Below are 17,920 nucleotides of genomic sequence, written 5' to 3'. Positions count from 1 at the left end.
GTCTGCGATCGGATACAGACTTGCCAAAGCAAACCTCTGCTGGTGATGAACGCGACACGCGCGCGTGCCGTGTCCCGTAGCTGATCGCGGAGACACGGCGGGGCCCATCAATTTGTCATAGCCGTGACACGGTCGGCACAAATAGCGAGATCGTATTATGACGACGCTGTCTTACGCCCGCAAACATCGAAGCCTGTAAGTTGCGAAGGATCACTTTTCGCGCCTAGCCTCTACCTCGTACAGCATGCCAGGCGAGCCGATCTCAGTCTATGTGCGAGATACGTTCTTTGGCTTGACTGTGCGCTTGCTGTCAAAGCAACGTTTCTTCAAGTACGACGAGGAAGAGCCAGGCTACCAACTGCCGGAATGTTATGCACAACATTGCCAAGGATCGGATCCATCTAGACAAAATCAGAGAAGCGAGAGCGAACTTACACGGTCCTCGACGCAGACTGCCGTCGGCGATACGCCACAGCGGTCACAGACTGGGGACAAGATCGACGACAAGTCTGGAGACAATGAGAAGCAAGCAAGTGAGCAGAAGCCAGCGAAAAAGGCAGGCGATATCATCAAGGATGAGAACGGCGAACATATCCTCGTCGATTGGCACGACGACGATCCGCATAACCCGATGAATTGGCCTACGTCGCGCAAAGTCTTTGTTACTGCGCTCATCTGCTTCCTCACCTTTGGCATCTATGTTGGCGCCTCGATCTATACGCCAGGGATACAGTCCTTCATCATGTACTTCAATTGCTCAAAGATCGATGGCTCGCTCGGCCTCACCGTGCGTCCCATTCGGACATGTCGATCATTGTTTGGCTAACATTGACCTACAGATGTTCGTGCTAGGATATGGCGTCGGACCTCTCTTCTTGTCTGCGCCATCGGAGATTCCTCAGATCGGCCGAACGATCCCTTACATCATCTCGATGGCCATTTTTGTCATCTTGCAGATACCTACCGCACTCGCGCCCAACGTGCGCAGCTTTCTCGTCCTTCGCTTTCTCGCTGGATTCGTGGGCTCACCGCCTCTCGCAACGGGCGGCGCAACTATGCAAGATCTCTATTCGCCGAAATATGTCGCGTTTGCGATTGCGACTTGGGGTAAGTTGCTTTATCTCTACTTCATTGCGCGACTGATGCGATATTTTGCTAGGTATATCCGCTGTCTGCGGTCCAACATTAGGTCCAGTGATGTCCGCTTTCGTCATCTCTGCAGACGAGCCCGCGCCTCATGCATGGCAATGGGCATTCTGGCTTCTCCTCGCCATCTCAGGCGCTGTGTGGCTCTTGCTCTTTTTCACTTTGCCAGAGACGAGCGGAAACAACATCCTCACCAGACGAGCACAACGCCTGCGCCAGCTTACCGGAAACCCCAACTTCAAATCTCAGGGCGAGATCGATGGCGCGTTCATGACCGGCGGCGAGATTGCGAAGATGACGCTCGTGCGACCCATTCTCATGATGTTCACTGAGCCCATCGTGTTCTTCCTCAATCTCTAGTGCGTTTCATGATTTCTGCATGTCACAAGCTTGACCCAAAGCTGACTCTTCTTCTTCGTCTGTCTTTAGCATTGCGTTCCTCTACGCCATATTATACCTATTCTTTGAGTTGTTCGACATCGTCTTCGAAATGACTTACGGCTTTACACTTGGCGAATTCGGCCTCAGCTTCTTAGGCACTTTCGTCGGCAGCGTAGTCGTCCTGGCGTGTTTCTACCTCTACTTGGCGTATATCTTCATCCCAATGTACGATCGAAACGATGGCAACCTTGCACCAGAGAGTCGCTTGGTCATCGCCATGGTTGGCGCACCGTAAGTCACTCGACACCTTACTCCTCGGTGGTATTCCGAGCTTACGGTCTTCTGATACAGTTTCATCCCAATTTCTCTGTTCTGGTTTGGATGGACAGCCGGTATCACACATTGGATGTCACCGATAGTGGCGTCCAGCTTCTTCAGCATCGGCACTTTCCTGATGTTCCAAGCCGCTCTCACTTATCTCGGCGACAGCTACAAAACGTACGCCGCCTCGGTCTACGCTGGTAACGATTTCTTCCGCAGTATGATGGGCGGCGTGTTTCCTGTAAGCAAATCTGCTGCCTTGGATATCTCAATATGCTGATGCCTGCACGATAGATCTTCGGCCGACAATTCTACAATAATCTCGGAGGACCGTCGCCAAAATTGCCTGTCGCTTGGGGGTCCACATTACTGTCAGTCATCTTGTCATTGATCTCATGCTATGCTGACATACTTACAGCGGATGTATCGGCGTTCTGCTTATACCGATCCCGTTTGTCCTGCACGCATACGGAGCGAGAATTCGAAAATGGTCAAAGATGGCCGACTAGAGCATGCTTATTTACGCAAACCCGCACTTGTAACTCTACTATCAAGACATTCGCAATGCATCACGATACTGTAGAAGAGGATGCGACCTGCCCCTGCAATGACAGTCCTCGCTTTCGTTGTGGACCGACTGCTTAGCGTGATGGGATCGATCGCATTCGCACCTTTCTCTGACGTGCTGCTTTATCGTGATGAATGTGGTTCCAAGGCAAGCTTGTCATTGTCTCTGGCGCGGAGTCGCGAGCAGTCACGTATCGTCATGTCAGGAAAGGATGAGGGTGGAAGCGAGCGTGAAGTCACATGCGTGGAAAAGACCGCTGCTGGCATGATGCGGAGCTACAAGCCGAAGAAGGACGAAGCTTGCTTGTAGGGAGGCCGTCCGGCAGACAATGCGGACGTCGCCAAACTGTCGCGTACAAAATTTTGTCGAAGTGCTACTGAAGCGCTGAGATCTGACATCAACGCCCAGCATGGTCAAGCGCAAAGTAGACGGCCTCGATGGCAGCACGCTACCACCTGCGAGGCTTATGGCAGCTAACGGTCCGCACAAGGCTTTCACTGCGGCTCGAGCTAACGGTCGGCATGAGCACAGAGAAAAGCGTTAGATCAAAAGCGCTCGAAGCCATGGCCATCTATCTCGCGAATGGAGCTCAGGACGAGCGGGAGGATCTGTCATCATCCGAGGGATCTGAATGGGAGCAGCCGTACAAGCCAGACTCGCGCTTGAAGGACGCGGCATTGACAACACTCTGGAAAGGAGTCTTTTACAGTCCGTCGTCGAGGCTTCAGCTCAGCATTCATGGCATGCTAACGGATCGAGAATGGATCAGGCTTCTGGATGTCCGACAAGCCAATTGCTCAGCAGGCAGATGCAGCAGCTATTGCGAATCTCGTGCTGGCAATACGTCCCAAAAGAGTCACGGGCAGGGCTGCACGGACGAGGTGTGCCCTGAGGTTACTGCAAGGCTTCTGGACGACTGTTCGCGAAGAGTGGCGTGGTATTGATAGACTGAGGTCAATCTGCCCCAGAGCCTTCCGTTAACGAGAGGCTGACGGCAGACGCGCGCAGAACGGACAAGTACTACATGCTGATACGAAATGTCCTGCGCGCTTCCTTCCTTCTGCTTGCAAGGGAGCAGTGGGACCTTCACGCCATTCGAGAGCACAACGAGCTCCTTCGATCAGAGTCATGTGGGCCGCTGAGGTATGCCACCTGCCTGCCTTCTACAATGCCCTATGACGCTGATGCACCAAACTGTACAGAGTGGACAGCAACAAGACACCATTGGGAGTCAGCTATCACGTAGCAAGCATCTATTTGGAAGAGCTGGACACCGCCTTGCGCTTGTCTTCCTCTGAAGAAGACGAGACAAAGCCAGCGCTTGACCTTCTGGAGCTCCTCGAGCCATTACTACAAGCAATGGACGAAGCGCCTACAAAGGCTGTCTTTGTCAAATTGCGAGAATTCGTCGTTGACCCTCTGATCCACGTTCGATCTGTCGACAAAGTCGACGAAGTGCCATCGTCAAACCGAGCTCGGACATCTGAAGACGCCGATCCGCAGTCTCTGTCTGCATATCCAATACTTTTCGCCGCGCTGCAGCATACGCCATCTGTCCAGGAAGTCCGTCTGACGATCTTGAGAGCCCTGTTCGCTCGAGGAGCAAGGGACAGTACTTCTGCAGTTGCCCGACATCGGTACTATGCAATCTGTGCAGAGTCCGAAGTTGCAGAAGATGAGCTTGCGATCGCCTAGATAATGCATCTGACAATCTGATAGAGAGATCTGCAGACTTCAGCCGCGTCCGGGGAAAATTGAAGGGGCGATCATGAAATCCTAAAAGCTTCGATTTGCAATATGAAATCGTTCGTCGACGACCGGCTCACGAGGACTTAATTCTACTGCGCTACACGGTGCAACGGGAACTTTTCAGATACGCAGCAGGCTGCATCGATGATGTCAACATGTGAAGCTACAGATCACAATTTAATCCGTCGTCTCTCCTCTCGAACACCATCGAGCAATGTCGATCGCGTCTTTGCGTGAGAATGGCCAAGGCGCCGGTCAGGATGCAACATACGGTCGTCTTGTTCTCGTTCACGCTATCTTCGCCGTGATCGCGTACGTCTTCTTGATTCCTGCCGGCGTCGCGGTCAGCCGATTTGGTCGACGAACGCTTGGCACGTCTTGGATCAAGGTGCGTCCGATCGTGCACGCGCACACGATCACAGGAGCTCACGCAGACGTTATAGGGTCATGTAGCATTTAATGGTACAGCTGCACTTGTCTTTGCTGTCATCAGCTTCGCGCTCGGCGTCAAGGCAGTAGGAAAGATCGGCGAGGTCAAGGATGTGCATCACAAGATAGGTGTAACGATCTTTGTGTAAGCACACTCGTGTCATCTAGTCGCCCGCCGCTTACGAGTCAACAGATGGCTATGGGTCCAAGTCATCCTGGGTATCGTCTTTGCAGTCATGCATCGAACTGGCCAGCGACCATCGACGCGACCGTGGTACGACTACATCCACATGGTCTCTGGCTACCTTCTCATTGGCCTCGCATGGGCTCAGCTCTGGCAAGCACTGACATATTATGGTAGGCTTGCTGCTACTCGTCTTCGAGTGAGCTCATGCAAAGGTCTGCAGGGTCGCCCGTGGTTGACTACGTGTTGCTCGCGATTGCGCAAGGCCTGATCGTGATTGCTTGGATCGCGGCAGAGATCAGCGTGAAGGGCAAATCAGAGTTCATCTCGCTTGCTGGCGATAACGGCATCGATTCCAAAATGGAGAAGAACAACAACATGGAGCAAGTCGCGCCCTCTACGGGGAATTACTCCACCATCTCGAGCGATACACCGCCCAAGAACCATCTGACGAGTCAGTAGTGGCATAACTATAATTGTACGGCGCAGTCAGCCATTGTTTCTTCTCGTTCAATCGCTCAGCTCGCCCATCATACGAGTTGTTGCGCCCATTCTAGAGGTTTCTCACATCAGTCAGGCTTTGTAACACATCACTGCTGTCTATGCACACTTGTACAAAATCATGAACCAGTTGAGAGGAAGATGCAATGGCGTGTACTAGGCTCTTTCTGCGAAGCCGATCTGGTGATGCTCTTCGTCAAAGATCACAGAGAACTTTTCGATGAGATGCAAGCCTAGTACCGAAACCGTACTCCCTTTGGTGATCCACGAATAGTGCTTGGTCGTGTCGAGACCGAGCAGTCCATACATCTCTGACCCGACGAGTCTGTCTCATTCGTAAGCGGGCGCGCAACCGTACCCTAGATCTGGAAAACGGACTGCTGTTGGCCTGTCAAGACAAAAGTGCGACCAGAGAGAACGAAGGGCAGCGTATCTGGTACGACACCCTTTGGCATTTGGACGACACCCAGTGTGTCATCGTATGTTGCGCCTGCTCCTGTCAGGAAGATGAGTGCAAGCAGTCGCGTAGCCTTACCACGAGGTTTCAACGCGGCAAAGTATCTGTCGAAAGCTGCCTCTTCTAGGGCTACCATCGTTGTGCCCGAGTCGCTGCGATACCGCTGAGACAGGCATATGACCGCATATCATTGACCAGACGTACATAAGTGAAACCGCGTTTCTCACGCCGAGCGTAGGAAAGCCAACTTTGATGGCCCAGAAGGCTTGGCCGTCAACATTCTGTCGATTTGACCAAGTGATAGCTCCTTTGATTTTGCTGGTATCGATTGCCCCAATGGTGACCGAACCGGCAAGAGCGTCGACTGATTTGATCGAAGGCGGCGAAGCGAAATTAAGAGATACGATAGCATGCTGGATGACGCCGGCGTCTCGCATACTCTGCAAAAAGGTAGGAACATAATGGGTCGGTGCTTGAAGGGTCTGATTCTGCATCAGCTGAACGCCAAGCGCGGTGATGCCTGCCATTTGAATTCGAGCTTTTTGTCCGTCATTTAGCACAAGGGTGACTCACCATAGACATCTCGATCTCTGCCCGACGATCAGCTTTGCTAATCCGCTTTGGAAACGAGAGCTTACAGCTCGACAAATTTTGGTTCCAGTTCACTGATGCCAAAGCAGCCTTTGAAAGTCTTGCCAGCGAGTGTGACCTGGTCATACACCATTGTGCCGTGCACGTCACCATCCTGATTGATGTCAGCACGATCCAGCATGATCGGTGATATCGCACGCTTGCAAAGGTCTCTGAAGCCAGTGATTAAGCCACAATCTTGAGGAACATGCTCGAAGCTCACCGCTAAACAGCACTGGCGTGGGTTGAGTAGTACGAGTACGGATGAAGGGTTGCTTAGTGTTTGGACCGAAGAAAGTCAAGGATGAGCCTGACGACGCATGTCAGCAGGCGGTCGAATCGACATCAATGGCACAAGCCTGTGTCGAGGACAGTATGGTATATCTTTGCAGGAGAGCCAACAGCAAAAGAAAGACCGTAACTGATGTAATTGTGCGAGTACACAGGCTGTTGAAGGCCGAGAGCTGAAGCGAGGCGCAGATAAGGGCGAGGTCTTGCGTGAACGTTGCGCTGAACCTCGAACGTCAAGCCTGCGGGAGATGGCTTCGCGATAGTAAGGGCAATGAGAGCAAAGCTACTGAGAAGACACAGCATATTGGTGAGTGAGGAAAGGATGAGATGAGGAGGGCAGCACATGCTGATGTGCGCCGCCACACAGTTTGGGGAGTGGCACAAGCGGTGATGTCGCAGCCGATGTGACGTCAACGTTTCGACGCGTCAGTTGCTTTGCGCCTTGTTGCCGTGCTACGCGTAGCAAGCCTGTCGTATCACCTATGTCTTCGTCTCGACGACTTCACAGCGTTGCCCGTTCACCTTTCTCAGTGACCGCTCCGCCAACTCATCAGCTTTCTCATCAAGCAAGATGGCTTTTTTTGCGCTGTTCGCAAGCATCGGTATGGCTCAGGCAGCCACGATCTACCTCGCTGGCGATTCCCTCATGGCATACAATCCACACAACCTCCCCATCGTTGGCTGGGGTCACCCTCTGGAGAACATGGTCAACTATAAGATCGTGAACTATGCTATCGGCGGTGCAAGCGCACGATCATTCACCGAAAACGGTTACTTTACCCAAATCGCGAACCACATACAAGAAGGGTATGCTTGCCAACGGATCCGTAGCTGTACTGATGATGCTCACTGGCAGCGACATCATGATCGCTGCGTTCGGGATCAACGACGAGTACGTCACCGACCCGCAAAAGGGCGGCTCATGTCCTCCCGAGCTTGTTGGCAAGTCGGCCTGTGTCGATAGCCAAGGAAACAAGATCAAGACGTACCAAGAATACATGGGTATGTCTGTATCACCAATGACATGCTGTGAAAGATGATCATTGACAATGAACGCTCAGCTGATGCAACGCGCACAATGATTGGCAAAAAGGCGCTTGTCATTCTGAGCTCCGCCGACCCTCACAATGACATTTTCAAGACGCCCGACACGTTTCATTTTGTGCCTTCGCCATTCGATGTACAAGGCAAAGCCGCAGCAGAAGAAACAGGCGCCTACTGGGTCGATCACGGTCTTGCATTTGCCGCCTATTTCAAGAGCATTGGGCCCGAGGCGACGTCTGATCTTTTCACGCCACCCAAGATCAACCTCACGTAGGTCGTGGATTGCTCCTATGACAGCGCTGACATAAGGAAGGTAGACATACGAATGCACAGGGCGCATACCAGGCCGCTCTTGCCTTCCTTCGCGCGATGGTCTGTGCAAAGAACCCGCTTGCTTCTGCCATGATCAAGATCTCGGAGGAGGAAATGACAAAGTACTGCACGCCAGATGATGTCAAGGAGATTGGTCAAGACTGCCCGGCCGGTCCAACGACAGCTCAATCCAAGCCCCGAGCTCGCCAGATCAGATAATGCCACATGTAATGGACGCCCGCACAGAGTACATGCAGGCACGTAGTGTTGCTCTCCCGCGCGCAGAGTGACCCTTCGTACGCGTCAGCTGTCAGCGCTTTTCTGACTCCCGCGACGGTTGCGGTCGTCAGAGAAACAGCCCTTCTACCCTCTCGGCAACTTCGTCGCCTTCACTCACTCCCTTCCAGAAGTTATTGGCTGCTGCTCGAACATGAAGATACTCTTTACGCTGCTTGCGTGCACTTTCGTAATCTGCAATGTGGTTCAGGCAACCACTATCTTTCTCGCTGGCGATTCCCTCATGGCTTTCAACAGAACAGATATCTCCAATGCCATCATCGGCTGGGGACATCCTTTCGCAGAGCTCGTCAACTACAAAGTCGAGAATTGGGCTATCCATGGTGCAAGCGTACGATCATTCACCGGAGCCGGCTTCTTCGAGCAGATCGCGGATCGTATCACAGAAGGGTATGTCAAGGGCTTGCTCCGAAAAAAGCTGACCATCATCCCAAGCGTAGAGATATTATGATCGCTGCATTCGGTATCAATGACGAGCACGCTACGGATCCTCAAAAGGGCGCATCCTGTCCTCCCGAACTTGTTGGCAAGCCCGCCTGCATTGACGCTCGCGGCAATGCCATCAAGTCATATCAAGGCTACATGGGTATGTCGAAGTGCTGCAGTAAGCTGTCCTATGCTCACTTGGCACGTCCGAGCAACAGCCGATGCGGCCAACATGATGATAGGAAAAGGCGCCCATGTCATTTTGAGCTCTGCCGATCCACGGAACGATGTCTTCCCAACGCCCACATCGTTCAATTTTGTTCCTTCACCTTACGACGCCCAAGGTAAAGCGGCAGCAGAACAGACGGGAGCATACTGGGTCGAGCACGGCCTCGCAACTGCGGCTTACTACAAGAGCATTGGCCCGGTCGCCACGACTGCCTTCTTCCCGGCGTACGATCACAACATCACGTATGTCTTTTTTTGTCCCTGGACGAAGTTACTGATACGCAGAAGCAAGTCACACGAATGCCAAGGGTGCGCTCGAAGCTGCTCTTGCATTTCTGCGCGCTATGATCTGTGCAAACAATCCACTTATCGCGGCAATGATGTCAGTGAAAGTGGACGCTTTGCCAAAATATTGCACTCCAGACGATGTCAAAGAGATCGGTCAAGACTCTCCTGCTGTCTTTCCACCTCAAAACGAGATAAAGTCCAAAGCCGGAATGACCAACGATCGCGACCGTATGTAGTGCTTGTATGCATTACGAGCGAGTACATTGCATGTACTTCTAGCAAAGAGGCGCAACCGGTGCGCAGTTTGGCGGCATAATGTGTGACAAGCCGGCTTTGAGCACCGTTTTGAGGGTGCTGTCGCTGCATGTGATTGCTTTTGCCACAGCAAAGGCGATACGCGCAGAACCCGTCGAGGTGGTGTGCCTGTCGAGCCAAGATCAGTATCACTTGAAAGCTGAGGACGAGTGAATGACTGGCGTATGGTCAGGCTTGAAGTTCCTGATCGTGCCAGAGTATTCTGCAAGGCGCCAATCGATGTTCAGCGCGATCAGTGGGTTAGTGAAAGTATCTTACCGGCATGCTGCCACATTGCAGCGCTGGCAGCTTCAATGTCAATGAATTGTGCACTGTCAGGGATGTTCGAAGCCTGAGCACAGGTCGCTCAGAGGCCTTACACAACTGACCCAGTAGCAGCAGCAACAGCTTGAGCCTGTTTCGAGAAGCGAGACTGAACGTAGCAGAAGCCGTCATCGCCGTAAGGCATATCGACAGTAGGGCTTGCGAGGACAACGGTGAGACCGGCTTGCTGCAGCAGGGTCACAGCATCGGTGAGGTACTCTGCAAAAGTCTTGACACCAGCAGCATCACATGCCGCCTGAGTCTGCTTGTCCGCATCATCCGGGCAAGGTTCACGACCATCATTGAGGTTCCCTGCTCGATCCATTAGCTTGTGGGCGGGTTTGGCAGGGAAACGACGGCTGACCTGAGTTTCCTTCGTTGTGGCCCATCTCGATGATGGCATATTTGGTGTCGAGCGTCGATTTGGCAGCGGCAGTGGTGATGTTGGTGAACATGCCCTCGGCGAACGCCATTCTCATCGATCGACCAGCGCGAGCAAAGGAGAGGTAAGGCTCTGCAAAGATGAGGTCTGCGCTTTGTGTCCACCCATTGCTTGGCGTGGCGACCGTGCTGTCGCCTGCGATGAAAATGCCGGCTGATGGCGGCAAGCTTTGAGCACGAGCGACGGCAGAGAACGCGAGCAAGGTAGCAATGGTCAACATTGTATACTTGGGCAAGCTTGATGTTCACGAGCAGGGCGTAGACTTGACAGCTGTTGCTGTGCTTTTGATGGCTTGCGCGCTAGTCAACTCTAGTCCGACAGAAGAGCGGAAGACGAGGCGATGACAGGGCGATGGTCGTCATGTGCGACAAGAATGATCGATGTCGTGTCACAGCATGCCATCGCGATGGTTTAGTCAGTGTCAATTTGTACAGTCTGAAGCGATAGATCAAAGTATCTGTTCGGATGATCGACAATGGCTTCAGGTCCAGTCCATGACGAATTATGTTTTGCCTCGAAGGCGCGCGTGCAAGCAGCTTGATACTGTCTCGCCTCCTTGAGTCGCAGAATCTCAATAACTGATTCGCCCTTGACATCCATCTCTTTGCTGAGAAATCTTGACAGATCGTCCGACGAGAATGTAGCGAAGGGACACCCGTGATGCTCGTGCTGCGATGGCGAGTCGTCAATGCAGCTCTTGCAGCTCTTTGCTTCGAAACCATGTCCTGCGCCTTCCAAGCCCCAGATGTAGCGAAATTCGTACTTGTATCGCTTCTGTTCCCATTCGATCGCGCTGGTCTTTGAGAATGCCTTGCGGAAGAATGTCGTTGCTTCGTCTGCATCAAGGGTGGCACGTCGCAAGAACGTGCCGTACTGATGCCTGCCATAGTAGCGCAGAAGCTTGTTCCTTCTCATTGCGGTGTGCAAGTTGAGCATGCAGGGTGGGAAGTGCTTGGGAGCGACATCATCGATCGTCTTGGCAGTCAAAGTGACCGCTGTAGGCAGTCGAGAGATTTTGCTCATCTCTTGCGCCATGAGTCGCTGTATGACTCTGAACATATCAGTCAGTTCTGGTTTGTCCGCGAACGAGGAAATCTGTCGAGCCGTCGTATCGAGAGCTCGTTCCATTCTGCGCCGGAAAGCCAGCGCGACGAAATCTGGGATGTGTTTCGCTTCAACAAATGTGGTGCCTCGTGTGATCACAGCACGACGCTGCCCGACGAGCTGAGGCACATCCGTCCAATGCAGCTTGAGCAAGTCGAGCTTTCTTGCACCTTTGATCAGACGCGCATATTGTGTTTGTTCGAGCACTGCGACTTCTGCCTCTGTCCATCTCGTACTGAACGTACGCGTGATTGCGCTCGCATGCTCTCGCTTATCATCATCGGTTGCCGATGGCCAGCTGAGCTTGTACCGCGCGTGGAAGCGAGCCTGTTCCTCTGGATTGAGTGACGCGTAGCGTGTACGAAAGTAGGCTGTCTCTAGCCCAATGTATCGGTCTCTGAGTGGATCTCTGCACACTCTCGCTGATCGTGAGCTCCTTGTGCTCGAAGTCATCGGCAACGTACGAGCGACACAGCGCCAGACGGAGCACGAAATGACTGATCTCGTCCGATAAGTTCGCGATCCTGCTGTCATGCGAACCGAGATGGTCAGATTGGGCAAGCTTGTGTTGTACCCGTTGAGATGTTGCAAGCTCGTCCAGCCTGATAGCCTGACAACGCTCGAGCTCCCTGAGGACTACAATCGCCAGATGAGCCAGCTCTCGAACGCCTGTGAGCGTGCTTACGCACTATCCACACGCTCCTTGGCCCAAGTGAGCAGCTCCTCGACGTCGACGTCGCAGTCTGGCCAGTTCTCATACATCGACAGCTGAGCTAGCACTGGTTCGTCGAGTTGCATGGGCTCGTCATGTTCGATTTCGAGTGGATAGCGCAGAGGCGACAAGGAAGCAGGGCGCTTCATCATACGATGCCAGGACATGGACTGGCGTCTCTACATCTCTTCCAGTCTTGTTCTGTGACAGCCGAGAGCCGCAAAGCCGAAAGATCTCATGGGGCAACGCGCAACGACGCGATATCAAAGACGGCATGTGCACGGCCAACCGACAAGCCAAAAGATCGTGCAAAATGCACTCATACAACACTGGGAGACGTCCGAGTGCCGTCAAGGGGCACCTGCGGGAAACAGGACCCCATGTTAGCGATGCCGCACAAGCAAGACGACAAGCGGGCAAAGACTGACGAGATTCGCACTCATGGGGTCGAGCGCTCGCTATGCCCCCGCTAGCCACGGAGAGCGTTCATCGCAAAGATCGCTCTTCCCAGTTGTCGGTCTTGATCCTTGACAGGTCTGTCTGCTTCTGTGAGCCAGGCATGCCTTTTCCTTTTCTCTTCTACCCGTCTCCCTCTCTATGCAAGGTGCTAGGCCTACATTGGCAGCCGTCTTCGCGAGCCGAGCGCTATCGCCACAAACAGCCTGCAAGAGCAAGTAGCTTTTGGACTGGGTGCGGATTCCTGAGCGTGATGCTCGCGCACATTTGCAGGCGGGGTTTTATACTGTCAGAAATCACGTTTGTGCGGGAAAGCCAACCGGATTTCAAGTCACCGCGTCGCGCTATCGCGCGATATCAACGCCAGCTAAATTCGAGCGATATGTCTTCGCCCATCTTGTCAAAGCGAGCAGCACAGCGTCGCACGAATGCTTCTCCGCTCATGCAGATGCTCTGCAAGATCTTTGCCTGCCAGTACTCGCCCGAATGCCCTGAAAATGCAAGTCGCCTTGACGACGTCTGCTCGAGCATGCTGACCTTGTTCGACTCAGCCCGTCTCCCTCGGCGTTGCAGAGAACGTCAGTGCAGCTTCGGCAATGAGGTTTGTCATGTGACGAGCTAATGTTCTTCTGCTGGACAGTCACTCATGCACGAAGATCTGCTCGCTTGGTCGAGGAAGCGCTTCGAGCTCACCGCCAGCGTGCGCCGCCTCGATCCCATCGCACGCAAAGCTAATGCGATTACCTCATCACAGGATCTGACGTATGGCACAGCACTGAAGGGCTCCGCTCGCTTATTCTCCGCACTGATCCCTTTCTTCGAGCAACGCTTCAAGAACGTCAAGCCCATCTTGCCTCAACATATCGTCACAGGCGCAGGCGTATCTGCCGTGATTGATCAGCTCATGATCTTGCTCTGTGATCCTAGTGATGGCTGTTTGATCGCTGCGCCATTTTACGCCGGCTTCGATAGAGATCTACGTGTACGCAACGATGTCATCCCTATCGGTGTGCAGATACCCGGTCACATCGATCCTGCTTCACCGGACTCGCTTAATTATCTTCAAGCAAGATACGACGAGTCAAAGACCGGCAAAGGACCCAAGATCAAAGCGGTCATCCTTTGCAATCCTCATAACCCTCTCGGCTTCTGTTATCCTCGAGAGACAATCGTAGAATACGCTCGTTTTGCTGAGCGCAACAATCTGCATCTGTGAGCTGGCTGCATTAAATCCGCGCCTCAGGGCACATCTGAAGTTAACAACATCACAGTATCGTGGACGAGATCTATGCACTTTCGACGTTCAAGACGACAAACGCTACAGCGACGCCCTTTTGTTCAATCCTGTCCATCGATGTCGAGCACGAAGCAGGCTGTGATCCTTCTCGCGTGCATATGTATGCCCTGTTTGTTGTCTGTCATACAGAGCTGATCAAGTCGATCAGGCTGTACGGCTCGAGCAAAGACTTCTGCAGCAACGGTCTACGCATCGGCGTCATGATCTCCCAATCTAACCCAGCGCTCTGCGAAGCCTTTACATCCTCAGCCATGTTCATGAAGATCAGTTCGCCTGCCGATGCGCTCTTCTCCAAGCTCATCTCCACTCCTGCCGATCTCGATTGGTTCATCTCTACCAATCAGCTCCGACTAGCCCAAGCATACGAATTCTCTACCAAATGGCTCAAGAAACACGGCGTACCGTACAGACAGGCCAATGCGGGACACTTTCTGTGGATCGACTTGCGCAAGTTCATGCCCACGTGCGATAATGAAGGCAAAGACCTTTCGTGCGAAGCAGATAGAGAATCGCAGCTCTTCATCAATCTGCTCGAGCACGGAGTCTATATCGCTCCCGGAAGCTTCTACCATGCTTCTCAGCCTGGTTTCTTCCGAATCACATTCTCAGTCGTGCAGGAAGTGATGCAAGTCGGTCTCGATCGTCTTGCTGCGGTTATCGAGCCGGATATGACTTCGTCTGTCGATACCATCGCTTCGGCCAAGGGCAACAAACGACTGAGTGCTCTCGAGTTGACGCGAGTGGACATGGAAGCACTCGCTCTCGAGTGCGGAGGCATGTGCTAGAATGTCACAGTACAATCAGTAGACAGGCTGTGGATTTTTTGCGATGTTGTTGCGAGCATATTGCAGTAGAACTACACAACATCAAGAATCTGCAGGAGCGAGTGTACAAATCAAGGCCAAACGATCAAGCCAGACGATCTTCCACCTCTTGCACCTCCGTCTAATTTGTAAGAGTATCCTTCCTTCTTGAGCAGCTTCGAAATAGAAGGCAAGAGCACAGCATGTTGACCAGTCGAGTGCAGACCGGCACCGGTGATGATATGCATCGGCTGAGATCTCGTCACCGAAGCTTGCCAAGTATTGAGACTCTCCATGACGAGTACGTTCGCTTGAGCAACAGTCAGATGATGCAGGTCGATCGTGTTCTCCTTGCTGTACTTTCTCGTACGAGTATCCACAAGCGCACGAGCAGCTCTCAGGTCCCATTCTTTCGCCATTGCTTCAAACTCTCGTCCTCTCTCGCTGTACGTTCCTGCTGCAGTTCGCTCTTTGCCGCCCGACTGCCATAATCTAGTCGCAGAACGATAAGCGTCGTTTCGCTTGTCTCTGTATCTATCTGCCATAGCAGTACACTGGGCTGCATCCGGCTCTCTCGACACGGCCGGTCTGACTCGTTGAGGCAAGCTGGCCAGTGTGGGCACAGGTGTAGGTGTGGGTTCTTTGGGTATAGACGCCGAATTGCTATGCACAATCGAAGCTCTGTAATTCGTTGGCGTATGAGCAGAAGAGCTGACAAGTGCACTGAAGAGAGGCGTTCCATCTCTCCGAGTGATCTCGTCTAATTGCCACATGAGGTCGATAGCATCGCTTGCCACTCCGTCCGTTGCGCTCAAGAGACGTTGTAGCGCACCGAAGGATCGATCCGGGAACATAATCTTCAGATGAGCAAGCGTTTCGACAGAATCGGGCAAGTCGGCACAAGGTCTTTTCGCTTCCAACTCGTCCATGATCTTGTCGAGTGCAAGCGGCAGGGACGAGTCTGCTTTGTGGTAAGCAGAAGTGATCTGCTGTGGCTCGATATGAAGCAACATAGCCAGAGATTTCGCTTGCGATTCTAGCAGTATCCACCTGCTCACGCCTCCTACGCCGTTCTTCCGCGTACTACGCGGATGAGTGGAAGAGTCGTCATCCGATAGATCTGAGCCTGCTCCGCGTCGCGCTTGCGTCTTTCTCACATCTGTCAATGAGATAGTCTGAGTCTGCGCTGGTTTGTGTTTCTTCTTCCTGCCGTTTGACCTGTGTGATAGACCAGTAGCAAGCGCCTCGTCGGCGGAGGTAGATGCCGAAGCGGCATCGTCCTGTAGGCCAGTCTCTATCAACTGTTCACTCAAGAGTATCTCTACTGCTCTCTGCTCTCTCGCTACATGAGCAGTCCCCATCTCAGCAAAGTCTGACGAACATCTGCATCGTTCTGCGCCGATTCGAGAGCGACTGATAGCTGGGAAAGCGGTATATCGGGGAAACAAGTCTCCAAAAAGGCAAAAGCTTCATCGTTGGATGAGAGCGACAAGGGCTCTGAAGCGTTGGATGCCGAGTCGTCTGTAGACAGAGGGGGAGATGGAGATGGAGCAGGCTCTACGCTCGTGTTGAGCTGCGCGTGATGGAGGAGCATGTTGAGTTGGTCTCGAGCAACGGTCTCATCTTGAGGTTCTAGCTCGTTCAGGATGGCTAGAACGATGACGGGACTGAGATCGGGACAGTAGTCCTGCTGGAGCTTGTCAAACAGCGTGCTCATCTCACCCGTCACTATGGCTCTAGCTCGAGCACCTCAGGACCCTGCCTGGCCATCGATAGAGCCAGTCGCGATCACAGAAAATCCAATCGCGTCTGGCGAACGATGACGCACTGACGAGATCGTTCAGATGACAACAGTCTGGCTCGTCGTCTGCTGCGCGGGAGCACTGTTTGTAGGTGCGGTACGTACTTCGTAGCCATACGCTCGATCCTGCGCAGACTCTATGTCAGCTCGAAGCAGAACAAACGAGAACGGGTCTCTCACGTAGTGAAGCTTGTTGAAGTCGACGTTGGGGAACCTGAGCCAGCCGTCCTCCTTGACGTGATACATATTGAGTGAGTTGCCCGAAAAGGCATCACGGTGCATGGCAGCATAGATCGATCTCGCGCCCAGGTCGTATGCCTCTTCATCTGTCAGATCCCACTTGTATCCCTGATCGAGCACACCGTACGCAAAGGTGGAGCCCGAACCGACAGAGAACACATCGCCCTTCATCCTTGATCCGTCCGAATCGACGTAGAAGAGTGCAGGGCCGGTCTTATCCCATCCGCAGATCATTGTGCCCATCGAGAGTCCTTGACCTTTGTAGCCATACACGAGATTACTGAGGTACTTTGAAGCCGCTGCCACGGAGATCCTCTGCTTGTTGGCTAGTTCGTACAGTCGACATTGGATACCGAGGTAGGTTTCCCAGTATTGGCAATCTGCTGCACCTCCTGCCATCGTACCGAGCAAGAACGGATTGATCTCGATGACTTTGCGCACCGTACCAGAGGCAATGTAGCTTCCTGCTGTTGCTCTCGAGTCGACTGCAACGAGCACACCGCCCTTGTAGCGGAAAGCGAGCGTCGTCGTGCCGTGAGCGAGCTTGATCTGAGCTTGTGGATTGTCCACCGTGTTGTTCGACGTCACACTCGCCAAGAAGGCAGCAGGCTATCGCGCTTGCATCAGCCTAGGACGGAGCAAGACGAAGCAATGGACGTACGTGGTCAACTTGAGGCATGTCAAAGTGAGGTAATTGTACAGTGCCTTTGCCTTTCCAGAGCGACGCTACTTCCCGTTCCAGCTCGTCGTCTTGCGCGAATTGGGATGCCGAAGCCCTCGCATACCGCTGCACATACTTGTCCATTCTCAGCTCGTGACTGACAGCTGAAGATCGACCGCTTCAGCTCAAAGGTGACGCGTAATTTTGTCGCTATCGTGGCACGTCTGCCATGGAGCTTCCACGTCATCGGTCAGCACCTCCCTGATCTCTCGACAACGCTGCCCCCTCACAGAGTCCATCTGTCGCACACTGTCCTTCGATTCGATCAGCACGTGTATCACGTTGCCATGCAACACGAATCCTCTTCTTCATTCTCCTCGCTTCACGCCGGGCGCCAAAGCCAACGTCATTCATGCGGTCTGCTTCACTCGCCACGGCAAGTTGCACGCTGTGCAAGGCCCGCAACATCATCTGACACGATCACAGCTCGCCTTTGGCGTGCTTGCCAATTTCGCTGCAGCAGATGATCTCTGC

At 53.2% G+C, this 17,920-nt stretch overlaps 11 protein-coding genes across 11 annotated transcripts; 5 read left to right on the top strand and 6 right to left on the bottom strand.

Annotated features, from left to right (window-relative positions):
- The first annotated feature begins 125 nt into the window (after positions 1-125).
- On the top strand, positions 126-2,759 carry L969DRAFT_75935 (uncharacterized protein). The gene is made up of 7 exons (XM_014712124.1): positions 126-787; positions 840-1,107; positions 1,160-1,505; positions 1,576-1,818; positions 1,879-2,089; positions 2,143-2,219; positions 2,267-2,759. The coding sequence occupies exons 1-7, from the start codon at positions 245-247 to the stop codon at positions 2,355-2,357; spliced, it is 1,779 nt and encodes a 592-aa protein (XP_014567610.1). The 5' UTR covers positions 126-244; the 3' UTR covers positions 2,358-2,759.
- A 20-nt stretch (positions 2,760-2,779) lies between these two features.
- Positions 2,780-4,193, top strand: L969DRAFT_88455 (uncharacterized protein). Its single transcript, XM_014712123.1, has 6 exons — positions 2,780-2,895; positions 2,948-3,124; positions 3,186-3,369; positions 3,425-3,559; positions 3,619-4,091; positions 4,148-4,193. Exons 1-6 carry the CDS (start codon positions 2,826-2,828, stop codon positions 4,186-4,188), a joined length of 1,080 nt encoding a protein of 359 aa, XP_014567609.1. The 5' UTR covers positions 2,780-2,825; the 3' UTR covers positions 4,189-4,193.
- A 44-nt stretch (positions 4,194-4,237) lies between these two features.
- L969DRAFT_505082 (uncharacterized protein) lies at positions 4,238-5,525 on the top strand. The gene is made up of 4 exons (XM_014712122.1): positions 4,238-4,553; positions 4,609-4,739; positions 4,788-4,951; positions 5,002-5,525. Exons 1-4 carry the CDS (start codon positions 4,380-4,382, stop codon positions 5,238-5,240), a joined length of 708 nt encoding a protein of 235 aa, XP_014567608.1. The 5' UTR covers positions 4,238-4,379; the 3' UTR covers positions 5,241-5,525.
- Positions 5,436-6,508, bottom strand: L969DRAFT_50327 (uncharacterized protein; the record flags this gene model as incomplete). The annotated part of the gene is made up of 5 exons (XM_014712121.1): positions 5,436-5,604; positions 5,658-5,888; positions 5,941-6,256; positions 6,310-6,326; positions 6,375-6,508. 5 exons carry the CDS (start codon positions 6,506-6,508, stop codon positions 5,436-5,438), a joined length of 867 nt encoding a protein of 288 aa, XP_014567607.1.
- Positions 6,446-7,046, bottom strand: L969DRAFT_88448 (uncharacterized protein). The gene is made up of 2 exons (XM_014712120.1): positions 6,590-7,046; positions 6,446-6,539 (listed from the first exon to the last, which is right to left on the bottom strand). Exon 1 carries the CDS (start codon positions 7,000-7,002, stop codon positions 6,712-6,714), a length of 291 nt encoding a protein of 96 aa, XP_014567606.1. The 5' UTR covers positions 7,003-7,046; the 3' UTR covers positions 6,446-6,539; positions 6,590-6,711.
- Positions 7,047-7,228: 182 nt separating this feature from the next.
- L969DRAFT_50344 (carbohydrate esterase family 12 protein) lies at positions 7,229-9,488 on the top strand (the record flags this gene model as incomplete). The annotated part of the gene is made up of 8 exons (XM_014712119.1): positions 7,229-7,464; positions 7,514-7,659; positions 7,719-7,971; positions 8,019-8,185; positions 8,553-8,700; positions 8,751-8,896; positions 8,955-9,207; positions 9,257-9,488. The coding sequence occupies 8 exons, from the start codon at positions 7,229-7,231 to the stop codon at positions 9,486-9,488; spliced, it is 1,581 nt and encodes a 526-aa protein (XP_014567605.1).
- Positions 9,489-9,527: 39 nt separating this feature from the next.
- L969DRAFT_95187 (carbohydrate esterase family 12 protein) lies at positions 9,528-10,532 on the bottom strand (the record flags this gene model as incomplete). The annotated part of the gene is made up of 5 exons (XM_014712118.1): positions 9,528-9,675; positions 9,730-9,769; positions 9,826-9,878; positions 9,936-10,182; positions 10,235-10,532. 5 exons carry the CDS (start codon positions 10,530-10,532, stop codon positions 9,528-9,530), a joined length of 786 nt encoding a protein of 261 aa, XP_014567604.1.
- A 191-nt stretch (positions 10,533-10,723) lies between these two features.
- L969DRAFT_95186 (uncharacterized protein) lies at positions 10,724-12,277 on the bottom strand (the record flags this gene model as incomplete). The annotated part of the gene is made up of 3 exons (XM_014712117.1): positions 10,724-11,825; positions 11,881-12,052; positions 12,106-12,277. 3 exons carry the CDS (start codon positions 12,275-12,277, stop codon positions 10,724-10,726), a joined length of 1,446 nt encoding a protein of 481 aa, XP_014567603.1.
- Positions 12,278-12,588: 311 nt separating this feature from the next.
- Positions 12,589-14,666, top strand: L969DRAFT_95185 (uncharacterized protein; the record flags this gene model as incomplete). The annotated part of the gene is made up of 7 exons (XM_014712116.1): positions 12,589-12,802; positions 12,998-13,083; positions 13,136-13,162; positions 13,225-13,284; positions 13,339-13,796; positions 13,856-13,981; positions 14,030-14,666. The coding sequence occupies 7 exons, from the start codon at positions 12,589-12,591 to the stop codon at positions 14,664-14,666; spliced, it is 1,608 nt and encodes a 535-aa protein (XP_014567602.1).
- A 110-nt stretch (positions 14,667-14,776) lies between these two features.
- Positions 14,777-16,401, bottom strand: L969DRAFT_95184 (uncharacterized protein; the record flags this gene model as incomplete). Its single annotated transcript, XM_014712115.1, has 2 exons — positions 14,777-16,015; positions 16,066-16,401. The coding sequence occupies 2 exons, from the start codon at positions 16,399-16,401 to the stop codon at positions 14,777-14,779; spliced, it is 1,575 nt and encodes a 524-aa protein (XP_014567601.1).
- On the bottom strand, positions 16,066-17,578 carry L969DRAFT_75916 (uncharacterized protein). Its single transcript, XM_014712114.1, has 3 exons — positions 17,387-17,578; positions 16,666-17,334; positions 16,066-16,611 (listed from the first exon to the last, which is right to left on the bottom strand). The coding sequence occupies exons 1-3, from the start codon at positions 17,528-17,530 to the stop codon at positions 16,525-16,527; spliced, it is 900 nt and encodes a 299-aa protein (XP_014567600.1). The 5' UTR covers positions 17,531-17,578; the 3' UTR covers positions 16,066-16,524.
- Positions 17,579-17,920: the final 342 nt, after the last annotated feature.

The sequence above is a fragment of the Mixia osmundae genome (assembly GCF_000708205.1).
Source record: "Mixia osmundae IAM 14324 unplaced genomic scaffold scaffold_6, whole genome shotgun sequence".
Classification (NCBI taxonomy): Eukaryota; Fungi; Basidiomycota; class Mixiomycetes; order Mixiales; family Mixiaceae; genus Mixia; species Mixia osmundae.
The sequence above is the reverse complement of the archived record's forward strand: the minus strand, read 5'-3'. Positions and strand labels throughout refer to the sequence as shown.

Coding starts and splice junctions, on each gene's coding strand:
- L969DRAFT_75935 (XM_014712124.1), top strand. CDS start 245: ATGCCAGGCGAGCCGATCTCAGTCTATGTGCGAGATACGTTCTTTGGC. Junction 1,819..1,878: donor ATCGCCATGGTTGGCGCACC/GTAAGTCACTCG, acceptor CTTCTGATACAG/TTTCATCCCAATTTCTCTGT. Junction 2,220..2,266: donor GCTTGGGGGTCCACATTACT/GTCAGTCATCTT, acceptor ACATACTTACAG/CGGATGTATCGGCGTTCTGC.
- L969DRAFT_88455 (XM_014712123.1), top strand. CDS start 2,826: ATGGTCAAGCGCAAAGTAGACGGCCTCGATGGCAGCACGCTACCACCT. Junction 3,125..3,185: donor CTGGAAAGGAGTCTTTTACA/GTCCGTCGTCGA, acceptor AGAATGGATCAG/GCTTCTGGATGTCCGACAAG. Junction 3,370..3,424: donor CGTGGTATTGATAGACTGAG/GTCAATCTGCCC, acceptor AGACGCGCGCAG/AACGGACAAGTACTACATGC.
- L969DRAFT_505082 (XM_014712122.1), top strand. CDS start 4,380: ATGTCGATCGCGTCTTTGCGTGAGAATGGCCAAGGCGCCGGTCAGGAT. Junction 4,740..4,787: donor ATAGGTGTAACGATCTTTGT/GTAAGCACACTC, acceptor ACGAGTCAACAG/ATGGCTATGGGTCCAAGTCA. Junction 4,952..5,001: donor GCAAGCACTGACATATTATG/GTAGGCTTGCTG, acceptor AAAGGTCTGCAG/GGTCGCCCGTGGTTGACTAC.
- L969DRAFT_88448 (XM_014712120.1), bottom strand. CDS start 7,002: ATGTGCTGCCCTCCTCATCTCATCCTTTCCTCACTCACCAATATGCTG.
- L969DRAFT_75916 (XM_014712114.1), bottom strand. CDS start 17,530: ATGGACAAGTATGTGCAGCGGTATGCGAGGGCTTCGGCATCCCAATTC. Junction 17,335..17,386: donor ACATGCCTCAAGTTGACCAC/GTACGTCCATTG, acceptor CAAGCGCGATAG/CCTGCTGCCTTCTTGGCGAG. Junction 16,612..16,665: donor ACTTCAACAAGCTTCACTAC/GTGAGAGACCCG, acceptor GAGTCTGCGCAG/GATCGAGCGTATGGCTACGA.